The following is a 21502-nucleotide window of genomic DNA, read 5'->3' as shown; positions in this document are numbered from 1 at the left end:
ATATTGCTCTGTATTTTCTGATCAATATGTCAGATTCACAGACTGGGAAGGGACGTTCCCCAGCAGGCATGACATCATCTGAAGCCATACAGGGGAAAACTTCCTCCCTCACTCTGCTACACACAGCCCAGAGCAGTTCAGTGTAAGATGAGCTATGATTGGCTAAGGCTGTACACACCCCTCAGCACTCCAGACTGCATTTCCTGATTTTGGACTTCTGCCAGGCCACCAGGAGTCCAAAGTCTGCAAGAGATGAGGGGGAAATGTGCTCAAGTAAACCTCAGACCGCTATACGGGGAATACCTGAAAAGTTACAACCATTGTAAATTGAGACCAAAACTCTATGAAAATCTTGTGACTGATTTTATGCCTACAATCCGCATAGGACTGATTTGTATTGTGGTTCCTTTCTTTCAGTGTTTAAATGTGACTCAGCTTCTCAGTTATTTCGGGCTCAATATGAACTCTCCAATTTCCCCGGAGCAGTTCACTTACATATGTCCTGCGCTATTGTATCAGATCGATAGAAGATTCTGCATCAAACATTTCACTGGTTTGCAAATGGAGACTGTTGAAGAAAGTAAAGCGGGAGCATCAGGTAAGTAATATGTGTCACAATACCTCTTATACCAGTGTTTCCCAACCAGGGTGCCTCCAGCTGTTGACAAACTACAACTCCCAGCATGCCTGGAAAGCCAAAGTAAATGAGGGCCAGTATATTTTATGCTGCGTTCAATCTGCTGCACATCTAGAACTAAGCTGCCTATTCTCCTATGAGCAGACACCCAGGGCTACCCCGTCCTGTGTGCTGCCGCCGAGTATCCCTGGGTGTCTGCTAATAGGAGAATACGCAACATATAAACATTGTGGGACCCTACCCTAAGCCAGGGGTCTGGCAGCAGCTTACCCCCCCCCCCCCCCCTCTCTCTCCAAATGATAAAGCATAAGTTATAGATCGGCAGTTGGACCCCCACGATCTCCTGCACAGTGCCCCGCCTGTCCGTGGGAAGCTGCGGCAGACACGCCCCTTTCATGTATCCCTATGTCCGCATGCCCATTTCCTTAAACTGCCTAGTCGCCGTGCAGGAGATCTCCGGGGGTCCCAGCGGTTGGAACCCCCCCCCCCCCCCCCCCCCCCGCATATCCTTTTGATGGAGGATAAGTTTTATTTCCCTGGAGTACTCCTTTTTTAAACTATAGATCACATTTACATGCAAAAGAACGAACCAAAAAACAGTTGCGTGAAATAACTATTTCTTCCGAAAAAGTAGTCTTGCATGTGAACGGTGTAACTTTTTTTCCAATTGAATTCATATAAATTATATAACTTAAAGAAATGGTTTGTTCTGAGGCATACTACTGCAAAAAAAATAAAGAACACACAAAAATATTACTTGCGCAGTTCCTATGGTAGTGTTTCCCAACTAGGGTGCTTCCAGCTGTTGTAAAACTACCGTATATACTCGAGTATAAGCCAAGTTTTTCAGCACGATTTTTCGTGCTGAAAACACCCCCCTCGGCTTATACTCGAGTGAACTCCCCCACCCGCAGTGGTCTTCAACCTGCGGACCTCCAGAGGTTTCAAAACTACAACTCCCAGCAAGCCCGGGCAGCCATCGGCTGTCCGGGCTTGCTGGGAGTTGTAGTTTTGAAACCTCCGGAGGTCCGCAGGTTGAAGACCACTGCGGCCTTCAACATCATCCAGCCCCCTCTCACCCCCTTTAGTTCTGAGTACTCACCTCCGCTCGGCGCTGGTCCGGTCCTGCAGGACTGTCCGGTGAGGAGGTGGTCCGGTGGGATAGTGGTTCCGGGCTGCTATCTTCACCGGGGAGGCCTCTTCTAAGCGCCTCGGGCCCGGCCTCAGAATAGTCACGTTGCCGTGACAACGACGCAGAGGTGCGTTCATTGCCAACGTACTTCTGCGTCATTGTCAAGGCAACGCCTCTATTCCGGGCCAGAAGCGCGGAGAAGAGGCACCCCCGGTGAAGATAGCAGCCCGGAACCACTATCCCACCGGACCACCTCCTCACCGGACAGCCCTGCAGGACCGGACCAGCGCAGAGCGGAGGTGAGTACTCAGAACTAAAGGGGGTGAGAGGGGGGCTGGATGATGTTGAAGGCCGCAGTGGTCTTCAACCTGTGGACCTCCGGAGGTTTCAAAACTACAACTCCCAGCAAGCCCGGACAGCCGATGGCTGCCCGGGCTTGCTGGGAGTTGTAGTTTTGAAACCTCTGGAGGTCCGCAGGTTGAAGACCACTGAGGGCGAATGATGAGAAGAGGATGATGAAGGGGGGGTGTGGGGATGATGAAGGGGGGTGGGGATGATGAAGGGGGGGGTGTGGGATGATAAGGGGATGATGAAGGGGGGTGGGGATGATGAAGGGGGGGTGTGGGATGATTACAAGGGGATGATGAAGGGGGGATGTGTGGGATGATAAGGGGATGATGAAGGGGGGATGTGTGGGATGATAAGGGGATGATGAAGGGGGGATGTGTGGGATGATGACAAGGGGATGATGAAGGGGGGATGTGTGGGATGATAAGGGGATGTGTGGGATGATGACAAGGGGATGATGATGAGGATGTTAATGACGGGTCTGGATGATGACAGGGGGGGATGAGGTATTTCCCACCCTAGGCTTATACTCGAGTCAATAACTTTTCCTGGGATTTTGGGTTGAAATTAGGGGTCTCGGCTTATACTCGGGTCGGCTTATACTCGAGTATATACGGTACTTCTATTACGACTTCTATTAAAAAAAACATTATCCTTCCAGTATTTATTAGCGGCTGTATATTAGAGTTCCTTTTTTCTTTTTGGATTTCTTTGATCTGTCCAGTGCTCTCTGCTGACACCTCTGTCGGTATCAGGAACTGTCGAGAGCAGCATAGGTTTGCTATGAAGATTTGTTCCTGCTCTGGATAGTTCCTGATATGGACAGAGGTGTCAGCAGAGAGCACTGTGGACAGAAGAGAAAATCTGAAAAGAACTTTGTCTGTTGTATATAGCAGCTAATAAGTACTGGAAGGATGGATATTATTATTTATTTATTTTATTTATTTTTAATAGAAGTAATTTACAAATCTGTTTACATTTCTGGCACAAGTTGATAAAAAAAATTCCACTGGAGTACCCCTTTAAGTTACCTGAGTATTTACTTTCCTGCACATGGTTTACTTGTTGCACTTTCTTATTAGACCATGGTATCTAATGTGATTTATCTGTCTCCTTTTGGTCCTGTCTTTTGAACCCTGTCATTGGTATAAGGCCAGTGTTTCCCAATCGGGGTGCCTCCAGCTGTTGCAAAACTACAACTCCCAGCATGCCCGGACAGCCTTTGGCTGTCCGGGCATGCTGGGAGTTGCAGCTTTGCAACAGCTGGAGGTACTCTGGTTGGGAAACACTGGCCTCATGAAATCAAATCCAGTCCATGACTTTTCCTTCTACTGATATAGCTGCAGTCTGAAATTCACTAAATGAATGTATATGTCTCTGTTTTTTGTATGTAGTTTATATTGGCATATATGCGTTTATTGTTAAGTAATATAATTTATTTATTTTAGCCTGGGTCTGCGGCCTCATCTCAATCACCGTCATCAGTTTATTGTCCCTCCTGGGGGTCATCCTGATTCCTTTCATTAACCAAGGATGCTTCAAGTTTCTCCTAAACTTCTTTGTGGCTTTGGCTGTGGGAACCTTAAGTGGAGACGCCCTTCTTCATCTCTTACCCCATGTAAGGGCATACACCTTACTTTATTCACTGCTAATATTGTAAAGAGATTCATTATGGGGGAGATTCATCAAAACCTGTCCAGAGGAAAAGTTGCTGAGTCGCCCAAAACAACCAATCGGATCACTTCTTTCACTTTTTAACAAGGCCTCTGCAAAACGAAAGAAGAGATCTGATTGGTTGCTATGGGCAACTAGCAACCTGCCTAAGACAGGTTTTGATGATCTCTGTGTGAACAGATGAGGATATATAGATAGAGATAGATAGATATCTATCTATCTCACACACACACACACACACACACACACACACACAGTGGTCCCTCAACATACGATGGTAATTAGTTCCAAACGACCCATCGTTTGTCAAATCCATCGTATGTTGAGGGATCCGTGCAATGTAAAGTATAGGAAGCTATACTCACCTGTCCCCGTCTCTCCAGACCGCATCCTCGCCGTTCCCGATGCTGTCCCAGGGGCTCCCGATGCTGTCCCGCTGCTCCGGTGTCGTCATCGGGATCCTCCGGTGTCTTGCGCATCTACTGCAGGGTCGGGCCTCGCTTTCTGGTGACGTTATTACGCTGCTGCGCCGGCGCGGCGTGCGTGGTGACGTAATAACGATGCCGGAAAGCAAGGCCTGGACCCTGGAGAAGATGCAGAAGACACCGGAGGATCGCGAAGTGGACCCGGAGCAGCGGGGATAGGTAAGTGAACCTGTCCGGGATGCTTAAACTGCTATCAGACAGCAGCTTAAGCATTTTGCACTGTCGGATAGCAGTTAATGCGATGGCCCCGACATATAAAAGCATCGTATGTTGATTTTACATACTGTGTGTGTGTGTGTGTGTGTGTATATATAATATAGTGTGTGTGTGTGTATGTATGTATACATATGTATATACACACTCTGCATCTTTCAGGCTATAGACTGCAACGGAACGTAAGGGGTTACCAATGATTAGAAGTGTATTGTGGTGTAAAGAGGGTGGAAAAAAAGTTGCATATTATACATAGTACGAACAGGAGCCATTAAATTTGCTAACCTTGCTGTAAACTTATAAAATACTATGTGAAGTGTTAAAGGGACCTGGTGCATTGACAGAGGGCCCCAAATAGAATTTACTGGTAATGAAGTTGTGTAAAGATTAATGCATACCTGTCATATCACAGAAAATAAGGCTTCTATTTCACTCACTAGGTCATGCAGATTCTTTACATGTCTTTTATGTCTAGCTTCTGTATTTGGCTCACAAATCACTCTGTTTTGCTGCTCACTCATTCTGACACCAACTGCTTAAGAAAGGGCGCGGCAAGCACTGAGCCCGCCCTCACTCACCATGCATTCACTTCCTTCCAAACTCTGCTGTGCTGGGTCTCTTCATCCAATCACTGCAGGCTGCTCTGTAACCCCCTCCTCTGTTTTCATGCTGCAGTCTGATAGGACAGGAGTGAGCACAGAGGAGTGCTAGTCCCGCTCTCACTTTCTGGACTTCAGCTGGGAAAAAGATGATGCTGCAGCCAGATGAGAGGCAAAGCTGCATCTAGAGGTTTTACTGTAACTGGGTCATGTGCTCAAAACAATCATAGTGCAGGGTTTCCTAACCAATGGACCTCCATCTGTTGCAAAACTACTCCTGCCAGCACAGCCTAAGGCTGTCCAGGCATGCTGAGAGTTGTAGTTTTGCAACAGCTGGAGGCACACTGGCTGGGAAATATTTGCATAATGTGTCAGAAAGTGGTCAGTCCTGGGTCATCTGACTTCCTGTGAACTACTACTGGCAGCTCCCAGACCCTACCCCTCCCAGCTCTATCTGTATACTGCTGCTGCTATAGCTATTGGATCAGGTTATATACTAGTTATACACTTTACCTGAGGCTGTGTTCACACATTGTTTTCTTTTTATTTTTTTATTTTTTTTGTTACATTCTCTTTGTTTTTGCTGTGATTTCCCTAAAATATCAGCAAAAATTGTTTTTTATTTCTATTTTTTTTTTTTTTTTACCCCAGTTCTGCAAATTACAATACAAATGTTTAAATTTTACCACGATTTTTGGAAAATCGCAGATTTAAAATAAAAGGAAAAAGTGCAGTAAAAATGTGTTAAAAAAAATGCATGCATAATGTGAAACCACAAACTAAAGATGTCAAATCTTCATTAATGTCTCAATTGTGATTTATAGGTCAAATCACTTTAACCTCCATGGCAATATTGGTCTAAAAAGTGCACTTTGAATAAGAAAACGGTTCAAAACTGCATTTAATGTGAATTTACCCCAGTCCTTCTAAGCCTAATGAGTTCAACTGGGTAAACTCCAGCATCAGCAGCCTGATTTAGATGGTTAGGTGCTTTTTTTTTTTTTTTTTTTTTTTTTTTTTTTTTTTTCTTTTTTCTTTTCCTCCCTCCCCTCTGCAAAGCCAGAGTATTTGAGAAACATAGGCAGCATAAGGAAATCAGTTAAAATAGGTAAGCACAAGGCATGCACAAGAACCTCTACAGTGTTCTCTTAGAATAGCCTATGCTGCACCATATAAGCAAAAAATAGAGTGCTTCTTTAAGTCACTTAAATGATTGTTGGTTCTTAACACCTCACACAGTGTGTTCCTTTTTTATTTCAAAATCCATTAAATGAAGTATTAAAGGGGTAATCCAGGGATAATATAGAATATAATAAAATATAATTAATATAATAAAATATAAATATAATATAATTATTATATAAGATTCCAAAGCCACCACGCTATCTGGGTATGTTCCCTGTTAGAGAGATGAGCGAACTTACAGTAAATTCGATTAGTCACGAACTTCTCGGCTCAGCAGTTGATGATTTATCCTGCATAAATTAGTTCAGTTTTCAGGTGCTCCCGTGGGCTGGAAAAGGTGGATACAGTCCTAGGAGACTCTTTCCTAGGACTGTATCCATCTTTTCCAGCCCACCGGAGCACCTGAAAGCTGAACTAATTTATGCAGGATAAGTCATCAACTGCCGAGCCAAGAAGTTCGTGACGAATCGAATTTAATGTAAGTTCGCTCATCTCTATTCCCTGTAAACCATCCTGCCTGATATGCATGGCTCCTGTGACCCCTGTTATATCTGGCTTCTTGATATTCTTTTGCCATCCTTTCCTAGTCTTACATCTCCCAGCAATCATTGAAATTCTGCTCTACCAGCCAGCTCTGAGAGCAGCCCCCACCCTCCTGCTCTACCTTAGCAGAAGAGAGGTTCAGTGTCTGATTGGCTGAGGCTGCACAAACTTCAGTCCTCAGCACTAAAGGAAGCATGACTCATCAGTGCAGGGCAGAAACCACATGGTCTGTCTCTCTTAGCAGGGTGGGGGCTGCATTTAGAGAGCATTATGAACAGAGACAGAGTGGATGGCTAGATGTAATTCCCTCACTCCCTGCATGTAAGTGACAACCTAAGAGGGGATATTGCTCTATATAGTTAATGAATGATATTAAGACAATTAAATCGGTTGATGAGGGAAAGGAGGGGCTATGGGGTTAGTTCCCCAGAGTACACCTTTAACTTTTTATTGGAGTTGCAGTATTGAACTTTGTTTCTGTGCGATGTAAATAGTTTTTAAAGGGGTTTGTCCGCTCAGGTGTAGAAAGGGGTAGGACTATGGGAATGTGTACACAAGGATGGCAAAATTATTGTGGAAACATAGTGGGTGTCCTGTGGGACTGTTGGTTATAAGCTTAGGAGACTGTAGTCGTACACACGGCCAGGAGTTTTTGGGATGGGTCTGCTGCCAGTTAGCATGTATATGGGGTTATCCCAACTTTCTCTGTCGCTCTTCATTGGGGGACACCCATACTGATGGGTATATGCTCTTGCCACTAGGAGGCGCTGACACTAGGAAAAGTCGACTCTTCCCTGGCAGGATATACCCGCCTACTGGAAGTGAAGTAATCCGTTTTTAGCTAGTGTCCTTAGAAGGCAAGACACAGGTCTGGGAGCTCCCCATACTAGGGGATCACTAGAAGTCTTCTTCCCAGTCTCCCTGATAACACATGCACACTCAGCCGGACCAAGCATGCATGTGTTCTCAGCATCTATGTATACATACTCCCAATTTCCTTTACAACTATACATGTATTGGCGCCTGTATTAAGGAGTGTTTTTCTATTTTTTGGGGGGGATATAAATGCAAGCTCATTCCCACATGTATACATAGATGCTCTGGAACATGCAAATATATTTAAATTGGCTCCATCTACACATAAGCAATTATTAAGGATGCTTTGTTGCCTGAAAAGCGTCAGTGTTTTCTCATCTGGACAGGAGCTATTTCAATAAAGGTGTTGGATTTCAGCTGTGAAGTCTATAGTTTGGACCACGTTTTCCCAACCAGGGGGCCTCCAGCTGTGGGAAAACTACATCTCCCAGCATGCCTGGACAGCCAAAGGCTGTCCAGGCATGCTGGGAGATGTAGTTTTGCAACAGCTGGAGGAGCTCTGGTTGGCAAACACTGGTCTGGAGGTTGGTATCATTTGCTCCGTAAGAATAGAATCTAGACATCTGGTCAAGGGTTGGAGAACAATTGTGCTGACCACTTGCTTTAGAAGTATTTGTAACCCTGGGCAAACTGGCAAAAGAAAAATATATATTGTATTTTTTGCAAATTAATATTTTGTAATCTGGTACAACGGGGTATTTGATTTAATTTGTTTAAATTTTTTTGTGCAGTCACAAGGAGGACATGACCACTCTTCAGACGAACACGGTCACAGTCACGACCACGGCAAAGATTTGGATGAAGCCTCAAGCAAAGAGTTCTTGGTAGAATATGACAGCGTCATGAAAGGTCTTGTCGCCCTCGGTGGAATTTATCTGCTCTTCATAGTGGAGCATTGTCTCCGAATGTTTAAACACTATAAGGAGAGACGGGTAAGTGTTCAGTCTTCATACTGGTACTACTTGTGCTCCCTGAGTACAGTCAGTTCTGGTTATTTATATCCTAGCTCTGTGGGGATATAGGTAATAAGCATTGGTCTGGAGTCTTCAGACGATGGGCCATTTCTAAAGAGTGTGGAGCATATCCCGTTAAAGAGCAACCCTGGGACAGTGGGTACTAAAGAAATTATGTCCATTTTGGCTTTTGGGGGTGATCCTTGGTGGAGGCACCAACCCTCTATGTAGTCCACATAAAGCTGTGGTCAAATTATGACTTTTATTGTCCTCATTGGGTTTACCCCGCACTGGTGGACTGACCAGCATTAGGCGTGCTTACCCCATACTGGTGCACTGACCAGCATTAGGCGTGCTTACCCCATACTGGTGGACTGACCAGCATTAGGCGTGCTTACCCCATACTGGTGCACTGACCAGCATTAGGTGTGCTCACCCCATACTGGTGCACTGACCAGCATTAGGCGTGCTTACCCCATACTGGTGCACTGACCAGCATTAGGCGTGCTTACCCCATACTGGTGCACTGACCAGCATTAGGCGTGCTCACCCCATACTGGTGCACTGACCAGCATTAGGCGTGCTTACCCCATACTGGTGCACTGACCAGCATTAGGCGTGCTTACCCCATATTGGTGCACTGACCAGCATTAGGTGTGCTTACCCCCATACTGGTGGACTGACCAGCATTAGGCGTGCTTACCCCATACTGGTGGACTGACCAGCATTAGGCGTGCTTACCCCATACTGGTGCACTGACCAGCATTAGGCGTGCTTACCCCATACTGGTGCACTGACCAGCATTAGGCGTGCTTACCCCATACTGGTGCACTGACCAGCATTAGGCGTGCTTACCCCATACTGGTGCACTGACCAGCATTAGGCGTGCTTACCCCATACTGGTGCACTGACCAGCATTAGGCGTACATACCCCATACTGGTGGACTGACCAGCATAGCCGTGCTTACCCCATACTGGTGGACTGACCAGCATTAGGCGTGCTTACCCCATACTGGTGGACTGACCAGCATTAGGCGTGCTTACCCCATACTGGTGCACTGACCAGCATTAGGCGTGCTTACCCCATACTGGTGCACTGACCAGCATTAGGCGTGCTTACCCCATACTGGTGCACTGACCAGCATTAGGCGTGCTTACCCCATACTGGTGCATTGACCAGCATTAGGCGTACATACCCCATACTGGTGGACTGACCAGCATAGCCGTGCTTACCCCATACTGGTGGACTGACCAGCATTAGGTGTGCTCACCCCATACTGGTGCACTGACCAGCATTAGGCGTGCTTACCCCATACTGGTGCACTGACCAGCATTAGGCGTGCTTACCCCATACTGGTGCACTGACCAGCATTAGGCGTGCTTACCCCATACTGGTGGACTGACCAGCATTAGGCGTGCTTACCCCATACTGGTGGACTGACCAGCATTAGGCGTACTTACCCCATACTGGTGGACTGACCAGCATTAGGCGTGCTTACCCCATACTGGTGCACTGACCAGCATTAGGCGTGCTTACCCCATACTGGTGCACTGACCAGCATTAGGCGTGCTTACCCCCATACTGGTGCACTGACCAGCATTAGGTGTGCTCACCCCATACTGGTGCACTGACCAGCATTAGGCGTGCTTACCCCATACTGGTGCACTGACCAGCATTAGGCGTGCTTACCCCATACTGGTGGACTGACCAGCATTAGGCGTGCTTACCCCATACTGGTGGACTGACCAGCATTAGGCGTGCTTACCCCATACTGGTGCACTGACCAGCATTAGGCGTACATACCCCATACTGGTGGACTGACCAGCATAGCCGTGCTTACCCCATACTGGTGGACTGACCAGCATTAGGTGTGCTCACCCCATACTGGTGCACTGACCAGCATTAGGCGTGCTTACCCCATACTGGTGCACTGACCAGCATTAGGCGTGCTTACCCCATACTGGTGCACTGACCAGCATTAGGCGTGCTTACCCCATACTGGTGCACTGACCAGCATTAGGCGTGCTTACCCCATACTGGTGCACTGACCAGCATTAGGCGTGCTTACCCCATACTGGTGGACTGACCAGCATTAGGCATACTTACCCCATACTGGTGGACTGACCAGCATTAGGCGTGCTTACCCCATACTGGTGCACTGACCAGCATTAGGCGTGCTTACCCCATACTGGTGCACTGACCAGCATTAGGCGTGCTTACCCCATACTGGTGCACTGACCAGCATTAGGCGTGCTCACCCCATACTGGTGCACTGACCAGCATTAGGCGTGCTTACCCCATACTGGTGCACTGACCAGCATTAGGTGTGCTCACCCCATACTGGTACACTGACCAGCATTAGGTGTGCTTACCCCATACTGGTGCACTGACCAGCATTAGGTGTGCTCACCCCATACTGGTGCACTGACCAGCATTAGGCGTGCTTACCCCCATACTGGTGCACTGACCAGCATTAGGCGTGCTTACCCCATACTGGTGCACTGACCAGCATTAGGCGTGCTTACCCCATACTGGTGCACTGACCAGCATTAGGTGTGCTCACCCCATACTGGTGCACTGACCAGCATTAGGCGTGCTTACCCCATACTGGTGCACTGACCAGCATTAGGCGTGCTTACCCCATACTGGTGCACTGACCAGCATTAGGCGTGCTTACCCCATACTGGTGCACTGACCAGCATTAGGCGTACATACCCCATACTGGTGCACTGACCAGCATTAGGCGTACATACCCCATACTGGTGGACTGACCAGCATAGCCGTGCTTACCCCATACTGGTGCACTGAGCAGCATTAGGTGTGCTTACCCCTCACTGGTGCACTGAGCAGCATTAGGCGTGCGTACCCCATACTGGTGCACTGAGCAGCATTAGGCGTGCGTACCCCATACTGGTGGACTGACAAGCATTAGGTGTGCTTACCCCCATACTGGTGGACTGACCAGCATTAGGCGTGCTAACCCCTCACTGGTGGACCTGACCAGCATTAGGCGTGCTAACCCCTCACTGGTGGACTGACCAGCATAGGCATGCTTACCTCTCACTGGAGGACTGACCAGCAAAGCCGTGCTTACCCCATACTGGTGGACTGGCCGGCATAGGTGTGCTAACCCCTCACTGGTGGACTGACTAGCATAGGTGTGCTTACCTCTCACTGGTGGACTGACCAGCAAAGCAGTGCTTACCCCATACTGGTGGACTGGCCGGCATAGGTGTGCTTACCCCTCACTGGTGGACTGGCTGGCACAGGCGTGCTTACCTCTCACTGGAGGACTGACCAGCAAAGCCGTGCTTACCCCATACTGGTGGACTGGCCGGCATAGGTGTGCTAACCCCTCACTGGTGGACTGACTAGCATAGGTGTGCTTACCTCACTGGTGGACTGACCAGCAAAGCCGTGCTTACCCCATACTGGTGGACTGGCCGGCATAGGTGTGCTTACCCCTCACTGGTGGACTGGCTGGCACAGGCGTGCTTACCTCTCACTGGTGGACTGACCAGCATAGGCGTGCTTACCTCTCACTGGTGGACTGGCTGGCACAGGCGTGCTTACCTCTCACTGGTGGACTGACCAGCATAGGCGTGCTTACCTCTCACTGGTGGACTGGCCGGCACAGGCGTGCTTACCTCTCACTGGTGGACTGGCCGGCACAGGCGTGCTTACCCCTCACTGGTGGACTGGCTGGCACAGGCGTGCTTACCCCTCACTGGTGGTCTAATCGGCATTGCTAACTGAAATTGGTTCTGGCCAAAAGTAAAAAGGCCCATTTATAAGTTATATACCACTTCTCAAACCAGTTATCATAGGATTCACTATTTAATGTGTTTTGTCTTGTTTAGGGAAGACCAAGTAGGTTGAAAAGGAAAGCGGAGGAGGCGGCAGTGGGAAGAAAATTATCTGATCACAAGTTAAATCGCCGATCAGATGCTGAATGGTTACAACTAAAACCCTTGGCAGGTAACTGATTCCTAATTTCTGTGATGATTTGCCTGGATAGTGTTTGGTTTTACGCATTTGCTTAGTACAGAAAAAAAATCAGTCTTCATATATAGTCAAGACAACTGTATCATGTACAGACACATGAAGATCCCTTCTTTTTATACCACGGTATTCGTGAACACATCTCCCAAAGTGAGCACTGGTGTAAAGACAGGGGAACGGATTCATATGCCTGTAATAGGACAGATTGATCAAACGGATGTCATCGCATGTCACTCTCAAGATCATTTTATGTTTAATCTAAATCCTTAATTTCTGTTCCTCATTTCAGAGGATTATCTATGATTTTCTCTTCAGGGCAGACGCCAGATAATCCGCTCTAAAATGCTTCTACTTTAAAGTTTCACATGATCGGGCGAGTGTCATGAGATTTTATGGGGGAAAAAAGTTTGCGGCTCAGCAGTCCTGTGTAAAAAGCATCAATATTTTAGGATTATACTATAAAGTGTGTTTTCTTTAAAAAAAAAATAAATAGAAACCAATGAAATAAATAGAAAAAAAACCTTACCTGTTCCTCCACAATTTTATTTCGTCTGGGTCTGTGATCTGTCTTATTCCTGATTTCAAGACAAGCTCTTGGAGCTGGACCTGCCTGCTCAGCCAATAGCTGGCCTCATCGGTGTCCCGTTTCGGCCAGTGATAGGCTGAGCTGGCAGTTCCTACTTAAAGGGGTACTCGGCCCCTAGATCTCTTAACCCCTATTCACAAGATAGGGTGTAAGATGTCTGACGGCAATCACGTCCCCTCCCATAGACCCGAATGAAGGGGGCGGGGCGTGACGTCACGACCCCCACTTCATGAACCCGGCATTCTGAACATACTGTGCCGGTGCTGCGCAGCTATCACGGGGGGGTCCCAGCGGTTATCAGACATCTTAATATGTCCTGGGGCGGGGTACCCCTCTAAAGGTGCAAGAAGACAGAAGATCACAGGACTGGAGGGAGGCAATAAGGAGCTTGTGGTGTGTTTTTATTTTTTTTATTTTATTTTTTCCCAGTTTTTGTTTCCAGCACGATAGATCTATATATATTTTTCTCTTTTCTTTGAGGGCATATAAAGTGAACCTGCCAGCAATATTCCTGCAGTGTAATCTCCTGCATCCATACATATCGAGCCCTTGTCATTATTACAGCAGGGTCTTGCGATCACCACTCGGACCTGCCAGTAAATGACGTGCTCCACTGTGTAGACTATTGGTCATTCTCACATGTGACTTCTTGTGAACTACATGATTGCATCATTGCCTGTGACAGTGTTTCCCATCCAGTGTGCCTCCAGAAGTTGCATAATTACAACTCCCAGCATGCCCGGACAGCCAGATGCCGGGAGTTGTAGTTTTACAACAGCTGGTGGTACACTGGTCTATCAGATCCCTCCTTGCACTCATATGCTTTTTCGGAATAACATGAAGACAAGATCCTGTATTTTCCCCACGGGTTGCTGGAGGCTGTAAAAGGTAAAAATGATTACAGTAATATACTGTGTTTAGAAAAGTTCCTGCACGGTCAGTTGTACAGTGGGAGAGATGACAGTAATAGGGGGGATACCATGAAGAAATGTTCCTGTAAATTTTGACTCAATTGTTAAATTTTGCTTTTCCGTGTAATTTTGTAGTTCATTTTCTTAATACTTCATTTCCTAGAATACTTTAAAATGTTCCTTTTAATCCAGTTTGTCCAATATCCCAAAACTTCTTTTCTACTAGAGATCTGGATCAGTAAAGCCGATACGTCTCTTTTCATCGTTTCTTTTCATTTAGCCCCTGAGGACCCAGCCTCGTCTGAATCCCAGCAACTCAATGAAACAGAAATGACTTACGTGGACAGTCTCAATCAGTCGCCCATGAAGGTGTTTGTTGCCTCCGAAGACACCATGCCGCACATTAACAAGGACGGCTCTTGTGATGATGATCATAGTGCGGACGACGGACACTTTGATAATAATCACGCAAAAGTAGAGATGCCAAAGAAGCATAGTCACAGTAAGCACTCCCACCATTCCCATGGCCATTGCCACTCGGGAAAAGACTTGAAAGACACTGGGATTGCCAGCATAGCTTGGATGGTGATAATGGGTGATGGCATGCATAATTTTAGTGACGGACTGGCCATAGGTAAGCATGTGATTGATTTATTTTATTTTTTTCTTTTCTGTTCCCACCTGACTTGAAATGTAGACCTGATATTTTCTTGGCTTCATCGCTTGTATTATCTTTGCTTTTAGGAGCTGCCTTCAGTACTGGCTTCACGGGAGGCATCAGCACTTCTGTAGCCGTATTCTGCCATGAGCTTCCCCATGAATTAGGTAAATGGAACATCTTGGTACTTGACAAACATGTCAGAATGGACTATGAAAACTATTATGTATTTGGGTGTTACATGTCCTTTAATTCTGACTCTTTCAGGAGACTTTGCTGTGCTACTGAAGGCTGGTATGACTGTAAACCAAGCAATTGTGTACAATCTCTTGTCTGCGATGATGGCTTATATAGGCATGTTGATTGGTACAGCAGTCGGACAATACGCCGATAATATCACTCTATGGATTTTTGCCATTACAGCCGGCATGTTTCTTTACGTGGCCCTGGTTGATATGGTAAGGGACAACTATAACATTTAAAGGGAATGTATTGCCTTGGTGTTTGTCATGATTAGAGGCAGATACTGAAGCATGTTTTTTCTATTCGGTTTCAATTTTCAAATAGGTTTTTCTTTGTACATAATTATGACAAGGCTGCAGGAGGAACAATTCCTGTAACCGTTTTACCAAACGTGCCTCTAGCTGTTCCAAACTACAACTCCAAGCATGTTTGGACAGTCAAAGGATGTTTTGCAAAAGCTGTAAGCTCACAGCTGAAGGCAACACTGCTGCAAAAAGTTATCCAAATATTGTACCTCAAACTATTCCAAAACTACAAGTCCCAGCATTACAGTACTGGCAAATGATGATATACATGAACTACATAGGAACAGATAGAAAATGTATGCATAAAAATACCACTGTACTTTTAGCACTAATTTAGGAAGATGTAAGTTATACACTCACCATATTGTCTTTGGTGGTAGAGTACAGGCAATCTCCAATTTTTTTGTGAAATATTGTTGATACCGTCATGGCTGTAAATGTTGGCACCCCTGAGATTTTTCTAGAAAATGAAGTATTTCTCACAAAAAAGGATTGCAGTAACACATGTTTTGCTATACACATTTATTCCCTCTGTGTGTATTGGAACTAAGCCAAAAAAGAGGAAAAAATCTAATTGGACATAATGTCACACCAAACTCCAAAAATGGGCTGGACAAAATTATTGGCACCCTTAACTTAATATTTGGTTGCACACCCTTTGGAAAAAATAACTGAAATCAGTTGCTTCCTATAACCATCAATAAACTTCTTACACCTCTCAGCCGGAATGTTGGACCACTCTTCCTTTACAAACTGCTCCAGGTCTCTTATTGGAAGGCGCCTTTTCCCAACAGCAATTTTAAGATCTCTCCACAGGGGATCAATGGGATTTAGATCTGAACTCATTGTTGGCCACTTCAGAACTCTCCAGCGCTTTGTTGCCATCCATTTCGGGGGGCTTTTTGACGTATGTTTGGGGTCATTGTCCTGCTGGAAGACCCAAGATCTCGGACACAAACGCAGCTTTCTGACACTGGGCTGTACAATGCGACCCAAAATCCATTGGTAATCCTCAGATTTCACAAAGCCTTGTACACATTCAAAGCACCCAGTGCCAGAGGCAGCAAAACAGCACCAAAACATTGAACCTCCACCATATTTCACTGTAGGTACTGTGTTCTTTTCTTTGTAGGCCTCATTCCGTTTTCGGTAAACAATAGAGGATGTGCTTTACCAAAAAGCTCTATCTTGGTCCCATCTGTCCACAAGATGTTTTCCCAGATGGATTTTGACTTACTCAAGTTAATTTTGCCAAAATGGTCTTGCTTTTTTATGTCTGTCAGCAGTGGGGTCCTCCTGGGTCTCCTGCCATAGCGTTTAGTGGATAGTTTGCGCCGACACTGATGCTCCCTGAGCCTGCATGACAGCTTGAAAATCTTTGGAACTTGTTTGGGGCTGCTTATCCACCATCCGGACTATCCTGTTGACACCTTTCATCAATTTTTCTCTTCAGTCCCTGCCCAGGGAGATTAGCTACAGTGCCATGGGTTGCAAACTTCTTGATAATGTTGCGCACTGTGGACAAAGGCAAATCTAGATCTCTGGAGATGGATTTGTAACCTTGAGATTGTTGATATTTTTCCACAATTTTGGTTCTCAAGTCCTCAGACAGTTCTCTTCTCCTCTTTCTGTTGTCCATGCTTAGTGTGGCGCACACACAGACACACAATGCAAAGACTAAGTGAACTTCTCTCCTTTTTATCTGCTTTCAGGTGTGGTTTTTGTTTTTTTATTGCCTACACCTGTTACTTGCCCCATGTGAGTTTAAAGGAGCATCACATGCTTGAAACAATCTTTTCCACAATTTTGAAAGGGTGCCAATAATTTTGTCCAGCCCATGTTTGGAGTTTGATGTGACATTGTGTCCAATTTGCTTCCACCCCCTCTTTTTGGTTTAGCTCCAATACTCACAAAGGGACTAAACATGTGTATAGCAAAACATGTTACTGCAATCCTTTACTGTGAGAAATACTTCATTTTCTTGAAAAATTTCAGGGGTGCCAACATAAAAATGACATGTACATGATCAGTATTGAGTAACATAAGTTTTTCTTTTTTGAGAGATCTGACAGGAACGCTTTAAACAGTAGGTTCTTTTTCTGATGACACTTTCCCTCTTAGGTCTAAATTTGTATATGAACTTGTGTCATGTAGCTTGAGACAAAGGTGTATTCTTCTCTGCATCCCTTTGTGAGAAATCCTCATGTGCATTATCCCATATCGCGTAACTTTTGAGAAGGCATATTAAGCCCCTGAAATAGGATGTATAAAGCTGCCACTGAGATGGTGCCCTTTTAAAGGGGTACTCCCCTGGCCAGTGTCTGGAACTACATTTTTAGAACGCTGTTTTCGCACTGCGGGGTCAGCCACGCCCTTCATTTCATGACCACGCCCCATCAATGTAAGTTTATGGGAGGGGCGTGGTGACTGCCACGCCCCCTCCCATAGACTTGCATCGAGGGGGTGTGGTTGTGACGTCAAGAGGGGCGTGACCGACGATCGTAGCGCGAAAAGTGTTCGAAACATTTAGTTCCTGACACTGGCCAGGGGAGTATCCCTTTAAAGCTGTCATTTAAAAAATCTTTTGAAATCTTGCAAGGGTTAAATTAACCCTTCAGAGTCGTGACAATGATTTTTGGGCTCTTACTGCTCGTGGGCCCCTAAGAGCCTCCTCCATGGTGCACAGCTATTTATTTATTTTATTTTTTTTCTACACATTTCAGAGTTGGGCTGTGTAAGTATTAATCGCACTGCCTGCTTTCTCTGACTAGTCCCAGTTCAGTCCTTACTGCTGTCATGTCATAGTTCTGGTGAAAGCGCACTGAACAGGCTGACTGTGTTGGGGGATAATTTTCACAGTACACTACTATAGATGGCATGTGAAGGTGGGAAGGGGTTACTGACACACTGGGTTTGCAAGGTTCTGTGTGAGCAGCAATGAAGGAGTTACACTAAACATTGAACTCTTGTTCGTGACAAGTGAAAGGGTTGGGGGGATTACACTGCAGCACTGTGGACATACATCAGTAGGAACACTAGTATTTAGACAAGGGGTAGCTGCCCTGATCTTAATATGGGTGGTGAATGATGAGAAGGAAGCCTTCATTTACCTTTTTCAGGTCCTTTTCTTCAGGCAAGACTGGCTTAGCTTGCAGGTTCACATCCCTGGCCTTTTCAGGTTCTTTCTCTTCCCTGCACATAGATGCTGAGCCCTGCTCCACTTCCTGTGTTTTGTCCTGGTTCTTGGAGTCAGAGATCCCCTAACAGGCAGTGGACAGCAGGTTGCAAAGAGACTCCTATTGGCTGAGACTTTACAGCTGTTTTTCTAGAGTAAGGAGTCATTTTTGGTAATGGAACGGATTTACAAATATGTTGGGACTCACTTAGACCAGGGTTTCCCAACCAGGATGCCTCCAGCTGTTGCAAAACTACAACTCCCAGCATGCCCAGACAGCCTTTGGCTGTCCGTCATGCTGGGAGTTGTAGTTTTGCAACAGCTGGAGGCACCCTGGTTGGGAAACACTGACTCAGACTATCAATATAGAGGGAAGGGCCTATTTAATCTATGGCATATGAATGCATAGAATTCATTTGAACTAAGGCTCCATACCGGACTTCCCCAGCCCATCCTCCAAATACAATGTCCAGATACCTCCCCCCCCCCCCCCCCCCCCCCCCAAGTACAGACCTTTGAGATCCCTTAAAGGGGTACTCCACTGGAAAACATTTTTTAAATCAACTGGTGTTACAGATTTGTAAATTACTTCTATTTAAAAAATAATAATTCCAATACTTCTAAGCTGCTGTTTTGATCCACAGGAAGTTCTTTTCTCTTTGAATTTCCTTTGTCTGACCACAGTGCTCTCTGCTGACACTTGTCGATTTTAGGAACTGTCCAGAGCAGAATAGGTTTCCTATGGGGTTTTGCTTGTAACTCTGGACAGTTCCTAAAATGGACAGAGGTGTCAGCAGAGAGCACTGTGGTCAGGCAGAAAGGAAATTCAAAAAGAAAAGAACTTCCTGTGGATCATAACGGCAGCTAATAAGTACTGGAAGGATTAAGATTTTTTTAATAGAAGTAATTTCCAAATCGGTTTAACTTTCTGGCACCAGTTGATTTAAAAAAATAAAAAAAATTCCAGTGGAGTACCCCTTTAAGCAAACCAGACTCCTGGTCCAAATACAAACCAACCCATCACTAGATGCCCTCCTCCCCTATAGACTTCACATGAAACCCTCCCCAAATAGACTCCAGACCTGACTCTCTCCCCACCCCCCCATACAGACGTAACTCCAGACTCCTCCCACCTGAGTACAGACCAGATTCCCAACCCCCTCTCCCTCCTTTATAATTACTAAATTATTAATGTATGTATGTATTCAGCAGCTTTAAAACTTTTGACAAGCGGGCCTATACAGGTCTGTGTACACGAAATACCATACAATCACAAGGGGAAAACTCCCCATGGTCCTCACAATAGACAGGCTTCAATGTCGTCTTTCCCAAAGAACAGAAAGGCCAATCTATTCTTCTTGGATTAGACTAAAGCTTACTTTAGGTATATGGCTGGTCTATCTACTAAATACAGCTCCTCAACCAACACGGTCAGGAGCCGCTGTCCAGGATATACATAGTGAAGGGGATACAACGTTAATTCACACCAACGAAATGGCTGCGCATCTGGTACCATTAGGAGGATTCGGTATTGTAGTTCTCGCTGATATTTATACATCATTTAAATACCTTTTATTTTATCTGTCTTTAATTTTAGCTCCCGGAAATGCTGCACGGGGACGGTGAAAATGAAGATGGTTACTGTAATTTCATCCTGCAGAATTTAGGACTTCTCCTTGGATTCGCCATAATGCTAGTCATTGCCCTTTACGAAGATAAAATAGTGTTTGACATCCAACTTTGATGGCACTCTCCATAAAGAGTAAAGTTTTTGTCTGTCCGCTCGCTTTTCTATGTTAAATGATGCAAAGCCAATGCTGTCAGTGACCCCCCCCCCCCCCCAACCCAAAATCCCACTGAAAAAAAACCATCGAGTACTTCACGACAGTCACCACAAAAGTCATAAGGACATCATCACTGTGATCCGTGTTCTGTGAAACTTGAAATCGCTGCCTGCGTCACCGTATACATGAGCGTCGGTAAATATACATCACACACAAGGGTAAAGACGCGTTGGCGCGCTCAAGGGATTGGCTTTGTAGGAAGAGGTTTGAACACTTTCTTTTTTTTGTAGTTGAGGTGAAGCGACATCCGATGAGTTTTTTTTTTATTTTTCTCCAGTTTGCTTGCATTCTGGGCCGCGGTACCGAAACCCTCTTGAAGTATTATGGTCACATTGGGAGAGATTCTGGAAAAGTTACTTGATGAATACACAGCGTTCCTTGTTTACATGAGATCTATCAATGATTTCTGCAAATTCTACAGACTTGCTACCGTTCTGAAACCATTATTTTTTTTTTATTTTTTTTTTTTTTATGTTGGAGAAAAAAGAGAAAATTCAAGTACAATAAAAAAGAGAGAATATTTTGCAAGCAAATATGATTTGTCAGCTGCCACTGGTCACTTCACTTTGTCAGCACAATCGGTGCAGATTAAAGGGGTACTCCATTGCTAGACATCTTATCGCCTATCCATAGGCTAGGGGGATAAGATATCTGATCGCAGGGTGCGGACACCCGGCGTTCTGATCTTTAGGTTCAGAATGCTGGGTTTGGGTGGTTGTGACGTGTCATGCCACGCCCCCTCCATTCATGTCTATGGGAGGGGGCGTGGCACGCCCCCTCCCATAGATATGAATGGAGGGGGCGTGGCATGACACATCACGACCACTTCCTCCCAAACCCAGCGTTCAGAACGCCGGGTGTCTGCATGGAGATCGTGGGAGGTCCCAACAGACAGACCCCCGCCATAGGACACCTTATCCCCTATCCTATGGATAGGAGATAAGAGGTCTAGCAATGGAGTACCCCTTTAAGTGTGGAAATGGGATGCAGATAATTCAAAAAGGGGGTTATTCCAAGATAAAAAAATAAAAAATCCTCTCCTATCCTGATCCTTAAGTGTGAATCCGAGAGCGGAGAAACCAAATGGGCCCAGGTCAATTGTCCCTTAAGGTAATCAAGTGGCAGCAGTTAT

At 45.7% G+C, this 21502-nt stretch overlaps 1 protein-coding gene across 7 annotated transcripts in view; it reads left to right on the top strand.

Annotated features, from left to right (window-relative positions):
- Window positions 1–21075, top strand: part of LOC130295231 (zinc transporter ZIP10-like) — a 51329-nt gene extending 30254 nt beyond the window's left edge. For 3 of the 7 annotated variants that reach the window (XM_056545781.1, XM_056545791.1, XM_056545792.1), the window contains exons 3-10: window positions 418–598; window positions 3566–3735; window positions 8424–8624; window positions 12507–12624; window positions 14372–14779; window positions 14890–14970; window positions 15071–15261; window positions 20124–21074. In XM_056545781.1, the coding sequence (XP_056401756.1) occupies window positions 418–598; window positions 3566–3735; window positions 8424–8624; window positions 12507–12624; window positions 14372–14779; window positions 14890–14970; window positions 15071–15261; window positions 20124–20270 (1497 nt within the window). In that variant the 3' untranslated portion in view covers window positions 20271–21074. Of the gene's footprint in view, window positions 1–417; window positions 599–3565; window positions 3736–8423; window positions 8625–12506; window positions 12625–14371; window positions 14780–14889; window positions 14971–15070; window positions 15262–20123 lie in introns of all 7 variants that reach the window. The other 4 variants (XM_056545771.1, XM_056545761.1, XM_056545801.1 and 1 more) reach the window with 3 other exon arrangements.
- The last annotated feature ends 427 nt before the right edge of the window (window positions 21076–21502 follow it).

The sequence above is a fragment of the Hyla sarda genome, chromosome 1 (genome assembly GCF_029499605.1).
Source record: "Hyla sarda isolate aHylSar1 chromosome 1, aHylSar1.hap1, whole genome shotgun sequence".
In the NCBI taxonomy this organism is placed as follows: Eukaryota; Metazoa; Chordata; class Amphibia; order Anura; family Hylidae; genus Hyla; species Hyla sarda.
Note: the sequence above shows the minus strand (reverse complement) of the source record. Positions and strands in the feature narration are given on the sequence as shown.